The 10000-nt window shown below is 40.1% G+C and overlaps 1 protein-coding gene across 3 annotated transcripts in view; it reads right to left on the reverse strand.

Annotated features, from left to right (window-relative positions):
- Positions 1–10000, reverse strand: part of LOC113810268 (sodium/potassium-transporting ATPase subunit beta) — a 124892-nt gene that overhangs the window by 24705 nt on the left and 90187 nt on the right. The window contains exon 2 of one of the 3 annotated variants that reach the window (XM_070123457.1): positions 4579–4743. In XM_070123457.1, coding sequence (XP_069979558.1) covers positions 4579–4684 — 106 coding nt within the window. In that variant the 5' untranslated portion in view covers positions 4685–4743. Of the gene's footprint in view, positions 1–4157; positions 4297–4578; positions 4767–10000 lie in introns of those variants that run through there. The other 2 variants (XM_027361978.2, XM_070123456.1) reach the window with 2 other exon arrangements.

Below are 10000 nucleotides of genomic sequence, written 5' to 3' on the forward strand. Positions count from 1 at the left end.
TTCTCTCTCTCCCTTTAACCCGTCTTCCTTTCCTTCTCCCTTCGCGACTACACTCTCTCTCTCCCTTTAACTCGTCTTCCTTTCCTTCTCCCTTCGCGACTACACTCTCTCTCTCTCCCTTTAACTCGTCTCCCTTTCCTTCTCCCTTCGCGACTACACTCTCTCTCTCTCCCTTCAACCCGTCTCCCTTTCCTTCTCCCTTCGCGACTACACTCTCTCTCTCCCTTTAACTCGTCTTCCTTTCCTTCTCCCTTCGCGACTACACTCTCTCTCTCCCTTTAACCCGTCTCCCTTTCCTTCTCCCTTCGGCAAGTCCCCTCGACAGTGAACACGACTCCCTTCCCTTAACAGTGCTTTGGTCTCGCACAAGCTACACCGTCGCCTTCGGACTGCTCTGCTTATCTACAGGCAGTGATAAAGCCCTTTCTCCAATTAGCCAAAGCACCAATTTGGCCTTAACAGAGCCGTCGCCGACCTCCCCGACCGGCGCCCCGACCTCCTCTCCCTCCTTCGCAAGCCATTAATCGATCAGCCAATCAACCCAATCAACCCAATCAATCGAGAAACCGTGCACGCAAGCCCCCCCCCCCCCCCTTCACGCCAAGCCACGGCCCTTTCGCCGGTCGTGAAAAACCGGTCGCCCGAACCGGTGTCCCGGCGTAACGAACAAGCAAACCCTGGAGGCCGGATGTTCGACGCAGGAAATTGCGATTCGACGCCGAACAAAGGGGACTAAACGCTTATTAATTGGGCGCGATTGAAAGAAGTCGGAATAAACACGAGGCATGGAAAAGAAATGGAAGAACACGAGGCATGGAAAAGAAATGGAAGAAGTTCGACGACGACGACGACGACGACGACGACGACGAGGAGGAGGAGGAGGAGGAGGAGGAGGAGGAGGAGGAGGAGGAGGAGGAGGAGGAGGAGGAGGAGGGAGAGGGGAAGGGGAAAGTTGGAAGAATGCGCGGTCGATTTATCGACAAGACAGGGAGGGGAGAGGGAGCGGAGGGAAAAGAGGGGAAGGGGGCGGAGGAGGGATTTGAGGGGAGAAAGGTTTCACTCATCGCATGTCACCTCATCCCCCTTCCCCTCTCTTCGTGGCCCGCTTATCCCCCTCTTCATGACCGTCTCTCTCCCGCTTCCTTCCCTCCCTCCCTCCCCCACCCCTCCCTCCCTCCCCCCCTCCCAACATCCACCTCTCCCTATTTTCTCATTAACACCACGTGGGGGTTTGTTTGCGCTGGAGCCACTCAGGTAGGCTTGACCCGATAAGGGAGAGACTATAGCGCCTGACTTTCTTTCCTTATCACCCCCCACTAACAGCTCTACGACACGCGGTCTTATCAGCTGCTCTGCCCCCCTCTCCCCTCTACCCCCCCCCCCCCCCCAAGACACCGTAACACTCCCGTATCTTATTTTCCGGCGACTTTTCTACCCTCTTCAAGACGAATACCATTCATCTACTATCCCCTAATTCTCTACTTTAGTAAACTCTCTTTTTTACCGTCCTCTTTCAAGGCTTCTCGTTTCCTTGCCTCCCCCCTTTCTCTCGCCTCTCATTCTGTCATTCCCTCCTTCATTCATTTTCTTTTCCTATTATGATTTTCCTTCTTTATTCTTTTTTTCTTCTTCTTCTCTGTCTTGCCCTCCCTCACCTCTCGCGCCGCGGAGACCAGGTCACCGGTATTGATCATTCCCGTCACCACACACACACACACACACACACACACACACACACACACACACACACACACACACACACACACACACACACACACACACACACACACACACACACACACAAACACACCTTCCTTGCTCCCCTCCCTTCCTTGCTTGCTCCCCTCCGTTCTTCCTTGCTTTCCTTCCTCCCTCCCTTCTTCCTTGTTTGCTTTCTCTCCCTCCCTTCCTTCCTTCCTTGCTTTCCTCCCTCCCTGCTTCCTTCCTTGCTTTCCTCCCTCCCTGCTTTTCCTTCCTTGCTTTCCTCTCTCCCTCCTACCTTCCCCCTCTATCTCTCTCTCTCTCTCTCTCCCCTCTCCCCCATCCTCCTGGTTTCCCCCGCAGTAAATCACCAAAAGACCTGTGCTAAACTAGGGGATCGTATACCACAATGATAAGAACATACCTGACCCTCCTCTCCCCTCCCTTCCTCCCTCCCCTCGCCTCCCCTCCTTCCTCTCCTCTTCCCATCGTCTTCAGCCCCTTCCTCTTACACCTATTCCTCGTCCCCCTCCCTCCATCCCTCCCCACCCTCCCTCCTCTTCCTTCTCCTCCTCGTCCTCCTCCCTCCTTTCCCTCCCCACCCTCCTTCCTCTTCCCTCTCCTCCTCGTCCTCCTCCTCCCTCCTTTCCCTCCCCTCCCATTCCTCCCTCCTTGACCCCATTCCCCCCTCCTCTCCCCCCCCCTCATTGGACCGGCGAAATGATAAGGCGTTTGTCTCTTATCTTCTCTTCCCCGATCTCTCCCGGGGAGTCTTACGTAACACGAGGAATAAGATAAGGACTGAGGAAGAGAGAACGAGGAAGAGGAGGACGAGAAAGACGAAAGGAGGTGGGTGGAAGAATGGGAAGAGAAAAACTAAAGAAAAAAATCGAAAATAACGGTGAGAAAAATGGGGAGTAACACACAGGAGAAAAAAAAATCACTGGTAGAGGAAAGAGCAAGCATAGAGTAGTCAAAAACGAAAAGAAAAAGACGTATGGAAGAAAAAGACGAAGGGATAAAAGGTAAAAAGAATAGGGATGGAAAATGGACAGATGACCTTTAGACAGTCCCAAGTCCTGACTTTTTCGAGAGAGAGAGAGAGAGAGAGAGAGAGAGAGAGAGAGAGAGAGAGAGAGAGAGAGAGAGAGAGAGAGAGAGAGAGAGAGAGAGAGAGAGAGAGAGACGGAATTGATAAAAACGGGCAGTGACAGAGATTAATAAAGACACATGGATTAAGAAAAAAAAAAAAAAAAACACGAGAAAAGCGAAAAAAAGAGCCACAAAACCCGAGGAGCCCCCAGCACGGAGCGGCGCCGACGAAACACGAGGGCCATCGAGTGAAAACACGGCAAGAATCGATAGAGCCTGACCCGGTGCCGGTGCTCCTTCGCGCTCCGTGGCACTCCCAGACTTCGGTGCCTTTAACGTAGCTCGAAAAACCGCCTGGCTTATGGAGATAAGAACAGGCTTAATGCGGCGCTAACATGGAAGCACTTTTGGCATGTAAAGCCTAACATACAATGCCAACATGGAGGGGTCTCGGAATGGAGTGCCTACCGACATGGCGGCACCTTGACATTCAGTGCCAAGACGGTCGTACCTTGGTAAGAGGTGCCTATCCCATGACAAAGCCCCGATATCAGCGTTCATGACCGTGCCCTCCTGAAACGAGGGTATGTCAACATGTCAAACGAGTGAAGCAACATGGCAGTACTCTGATATGCGGTGTCAACTCAGGGAAGCTTAAAATGTGGCACCTACATGGCTTATCCCACTGCACGGATTAGGTAGACTTTAAACATACAACGGGGCCAATAGTACTACAACCTGCATTGCACTAGCTTAGCATACACTGTGCCTTAGTATGCGGAGCCAACATGGAGGTTTCTCGATATGTTGGGGCAAATATTACACGATGAAATGTACAGTTGGGGACTAAACGGAATACCACCTTCGATATGTAAAATAAAAAAAACCTCACCTCATACAGGGCACATACAGCACCGACATGAAATGACCCAACATACAGCCCCTACATAAATTCCTATCATGAGGTAACCACCAACAGCTCTAATTCGGCCCGACACTGAAACATGGCCCCCTGACGAGACACTGTGCCAACTTTTCCCTCGCCATGAAAACAGTGCCAACATGGCCCCAGCACAAGGCACAGAGCCAGGGGGGGGGGGGAGACGGAGTAAGACTGAATGTCGAAAGAAAATAGAAAGATGTAGATATAAAACGGAGGGTTTTTTAGAAAAATTATACCAAAAACTGGTATGGTTTGCCGTTCCGAAATACCGCACCTCAAACAAGTAAATATTGTTCGCGGAAACAAGCCGCTTGCCCTCGACGAGAAAGAGAAATAGAGGTCACAGAAAAAAGGCCGAGCGCGGTAGGCCTACACGGGAAAAAAATCCTTTCACAAATAAATGTAGATAGGCTTTACTTACGCCATGACAGTCCTGTTCTTCCAAGACATGTTCCTGCTTCGGAATTCCACAGAAACTTCTTAATACCTCCACCTCCGTGAGCGTATAACTTGGCCCTCTCTTCGTCCATGTTGACAGTCTAAGCCCTATTGCACCAATGTTGCAAGGCTACAATAGTCACTGCGACACAAGAAAACCCCCCTTTCCCCCAATTTTCGAAGCTCCCTCCCCCCCATTGCACCTGCACTATCGACTGACCAGGTCCATGGCGCATGCTTGACCCCACACACAGGTGAGAACCGGTGGATCATGCAATATTGCAATTCAGTTTAACCCCGACTACCAACCTGGCCGGCCGTGCTGTCGCGGTGTAGGCCTACCCCTCCTTGCATGCTTGCGATATCTCATTCAAAGCTAACCGATCTTAACGTTCTCTACTTACGCCATGATGATCCGGTACGGCCGAGGAACTGTTTGGTTTCTGAGTTCCAAAGGAATGTCTTAAAGCTTTCATCCCGGTTCGCTTTCATAAGCTCTGACTCCACCATCTTGCCTGGCTGTTGCTGCTCGACTGCGACGGCTGCGGACGCGATCGATATCACCGCACCTTCCATGGGTGCTCGGAGGCTCGCACGCTAGCTCGGGGACGGACGACGACCTCGCTTCGCCGGGTTTCGATATAATTTATCCAGTTATAGCCTTAGATGGTTGATCATCTCAACTTGCGTTACCATGTTGATTGTAATGTGTATTTCTCATAGTACTTATTGTTACTTTGGAATTCGTATTCTCAAGCTTACTATCGCTTAAGCTAATTCGTCTATTACATGTTATGTACTTGCTACGGCTTCTTCTGTGGACCTTAAACGAGACTAATAAAAATCAGTTTCCACGAGGAAATAAATAGCCTTATTCTGCTTATTCTGAAGCTTAGAACATAACGAAAAGAACTTTGGATCAACTTCATAAACACGAAAGTATCATATCGGAAGCACTATCATATTATAAAAAATCTTATTAATGGTAAAGAAATTAAGTACAAATGTACAAATGACAACGTCCCTATGGATTGTAATCATGTGCCCTCAAGGGAAAGAGAATTTTAATTACATAAAAGTTTATAAACCTAAAGAACAACCATTCCTAAGAGTTTATGATGCATCAAATTTCCACATTCTCAATCGTTAATACTGGAATCGATATACATATGCGTGTGAACTCATATTAAAAGTTTAGCGTGTTCATGTATAGATTAGGCTACACATGTACTATATGTATATGACTTTCATATAGATTAGTGTATCTTGTCTATCCATTTCACAGTCATTCTATCTCTGCATAGAGTAAAGAGAAAAATAAGAACATTATTAGATAGGAAACAGGTATAGTGATAAAATAAACGCAAACATTTCCAAATAGATAAATCAAAATAGACAAGAAGGTATATCTAGAGTTATATCCGAATACAAATAGATAGATACCACATCAAACGGCTAAATATATAAATAGGACAAACGACTGTTATGGAGACATACAAATAAAAATAAAACAGACGAATAATCGATAAACATGCAAATCTGGATACACTCAAAACATAAAACATATCTATCAAACTTCATATAAATATTTTCTGATACACGGATCAAACAACCTACCTACATTACTATCAAATCCTAAAACAAGCATTTTACTGCATAGTTACTGCGTTAAATTTTCCATTAGATAATTAACTTCACTTGAGGGCTGGCGCGTCTGGGCTCGGAAAGTTTCCATTCAAGAGAAAATGGTGATGCAAGATGGGTTACATTCTAGGTAAAAAAGATCTTGCTTGTTATTGCTGCTGTCATCTTCGTCATCTTTATACTTAGCTTTCCTGTCGTTGTTTTGTTCTCGTTGTTGTTATAGTTGTTATTGGTGTTATCATCATTGTCATTGCTGTAGTTATTATTATTATTGGCATGGTAATAGTAATGATGATAATGATAATAAAAGTAAAAGCAGTAATTATTATTATTATTATTATTATTATTATTATTATTATTATTATTATTATTATTATTACCATTATTAATATTATTATCATATTATTATTATTATTATTATTATTATTATTATTATTATTATTATTAATATTAGTAACATTTTTATTATTATTATTACCATTATTAATACTATTATCATATTATTATTATTATTATTATTATTATTATTATTATTATTATTATTAATATTAGTAACATTTTTATTATTATTATTATCATTATCATTATCATTATTATTAGTAGTAGTATCATTATTATTGTTTCTATTATTGCTGTTGTAATTGTCATCTTTATTATTATTATTGTTATTATTATCATCATTATTATTGTAATCACCATCATTGTTGTTGTTATTGTCATTGATGAGAATAACAACAATAATAATGTTGATAATAATTGCAATAATAATAATAATACAATAATATTATCTTTATTATCGTTATTGTCCTCCTCCTCCTCGTCGTCATCATTATCATTGTAATGATAATAATAATAATTATTATTATTGTTACTATTATTATTCTTATTATTATTCTTCTTATTATCATTATTATAATTATGATTATTATTATTATTATGATTATTATTATTATTATTATTATTATTATTATTATTATGATTATTATAATAATAATAATTATTATTATATTATTATTATTATTATTATTATTATTATTATTATTATTATTATTATTATTATTATGATTATTATAACAAAAATGATGATTTTTACCATCATCTTTATTATCATCATCATCATCATTATTATTACTGTTATTATTGTCATTACGATTATGATTATCATCATTATCATATTGAGATAAGAATAACAATAATGATAATGATAATAATCACGATATTGATAATGGTAATTAAAATATAATGACTATCACTGTTTTTATTGAGATGGTAACAGAGATAATAATGATATTACTGATAGTAATAGCGATAATGATGGTACTGCATCATTGTTATTATTCTTATCATTATTATCATAATCATCATTATCATTATTATCATTATCGTTATTATTTTTATCATAATTATTATCATTATTATTACAATTATTAGTATCATTATTACTATCATGTTTATCATTACTATTATCATTATCATCATCATCATCATCATCATCATCATCATCATCATCATCATCGTTACTGTTGTGATAATGATTATGATTATAATTAGCATCATCATTATAAGTGTCACCATCATTATATTTTAATGATAATGATAATGTTGATAATAATGATGATGATGACGATGATAATGATAATGATAATAATGACAGAAGAAATAGTAGTAATGATAACAGCAATAATATTTATAATACAAATAAATAATGATAATAAAAAAATATTGGTAATAATAATAATAAAATCATTCAAATATTAGTTATGATAGTGATACTGTAATGATAATAGTTATATTAAGAATAATGATTAATATGATAATAATGATAATAATAATAATAATAGTGGTAATGATTGTAATAATGATAAAGATGATAATGATAATAGTAGTAATGATAATGATGAAAATAATTACAATAATAATGGTAATGATAATTACAAATTAATTATAATTTATATTTATTAATAAAATTAAATAAATTAATAAAAATAATTACACATTCTCTCATCCCCTTCCACTTCTCTCCTCTTCCTCCTTTTCCTCCTACACCTCTTTCGAGGCAAGTATACTGCATTGAAGTAATTAGACCGTCAGTCAATATACAGAAGAAAGTTAAGAAGGAGAGAAGACAAGAAGTGGGAGAAGAGAGGGAGGAGAGGAAGAAAGGAAGAGGATAGGGGAACTTAAAGAGAAAAGAGGGGGATGAGGAAGGGGTAAAACAGAGGAGGAGGAGGAGGGGAACTTAAAGAGAAAAGGGAGATGGAGAAGGCGAAACAGAGGAGGAGGAGGAGGGGAAGTTAAAGAGAAAAGAGGGAGATGGAGAAGGGGTAAAACAGAGGAGGAGGAGGAGGGGAACTGAAAGAGAAAAGGGAAATGGGGAAGGCGAAACAGAGGAGGGGGAGGGCAAAGAAAGAGGAGATGAGGAAGGGGTAAAACAGAGGAGGAGGAGGAGGGAAGTTAAAGAGAAAAGAGGGAGATGGAGAAGGCAAAACAGGAGGAGGAGGGGAGGAGGAGGAACTTAAAAGAGAAAAGAGCGAGATGGAGAAGGGGTAAAACAGAGGAGGAGGAGGAGGAGGAGCGGAACTTAAAGAGAAAAGAGGGAGATGGAGAAGGGGTAAAACAGAGGAGGAGGGGGAGGAGGAGGAGGGGAACTTAAAGAGAAAAGGGAGATGGAAGGGGTAAAACAGGAGGAGGAGGAGGAGGAGGAGGTTAAAGAGGAGGCAGAGAAAGAGAGCGAGAGGATGCAGAGGTGGAGCTTAAAGTGGGGAAGGCAAGAGGGAATTTAACAAGGATTTGGGAGGGGAAAGAAGGAGGCAGGGAGAAAGAGGGAAAAGAGGGGGGGAGATGGGGAGGAGAGGAACGAAAAGAGAAAAGAGGGAGATGGAGAAGGGGAAAAACAGAGGAGGAGGAGAAGGAGGAGGAGGAGGGGAAGTTAAAGAGGAGGCAGAGAAAGAGAGCGAGAGGATGCAGAGGTGGAGCTTAAAGTGGGGAAGGGAAGAGGGAATTTAAGAAGGATTTGGGGAAGGGGAAGGGGGAAGAAGGGAGGGCGAAAGGTAGAAGGGAGAAAGAGGGAAATAAGGGGAGAGGGTTACCTCATACTTCTTTTTTTTTTTTGGTTTTGTGGAATTTTAATAGATTATGATATTGATAGGAAAATAATAATGATGATAATAACGATGATAATAATAATAGTAATGAGGATGATCATGAAAATAATGATAATGGTAATAATAATAATAATGATAATGATGGTAATAACGATGATAATAATAATAATGATAATAACGATGATGATAATGATCATAATAATGACAATGATAATAATAATGATGATGATAATAATAATATTATCAATAATAATAATAATAATAATAATAATAATAATAATAATAATAGTAATAGTAATAATAATAATAATAATAATGGTAATAATAACAATAATAATGATGATATTAATAATGATAATAATAATAATAATAATAATAATAATAATAATAATAATAATAATAATAATAATAATAATAATAATAATGATAATAATAATAATATTAATAATAATAATAATAATGATAATAATAATAATCGAAATGATAATAACAATAATATCGATAACAATAAAAAACAGCAACAGTAACAACAACAATAAGAATAATGATAATAAAGGCAATTACAATTAATATCAATATCATTTTTCTATTCACAAATGATAATGATACTAGTATTTATGATGATAACAATGAAAATAACAAAAATGAAAATGATGATAACAGCACAATTTAAAAAATAATAGTAATAATAATGATCATAATAGTAATACCTTTCACTTCCTCTCTTCCTTTCCCTTTCCCTTACCTTCTTCAAATTATCTCCTCCCCTTCCACTTCTCTCCTCTTCCTCCTATTCTGCCTACACCTCCTTCGCTCCCTATTTCCCTTTCCTTTCTCTCTCTTTCTCCTAGTTTTCTCTGTTCACCCTCTCCCTTTCCCCTTCCTCATCCCCCTTTCTTCTTGAAGTCCCTTCCATTTCCCTTTCCCTTCCTCTCCCATCCCCCCTTTTTTTCTCTCTATTCTTCACCCTCCCCTTTCCCTCTCCCCTTCCTCCCATCCCCCCTTTTTTCTCTATTCATTCCCTCCCCCTTTCCCTCTCCCTTCCTGTCCCACCCCCCCTTTTTTCTCTATTCGCCCT

This window comes from Penaeus vannamei, chromosome 7 (assembly GCF_042767895.1).
Source record: "Penaeus vannamei isolate JL-2024 chromosome 7, ASM4276789v1, whole genome shotgun sequence".
In the NCBI taxonomy this organism is placed as follows: Eukaryota; Metazoa; Arthropoda; class Malacostraca; order Decapoda; family Penaeidae; genus Penaeus; species Penaeus vannamei.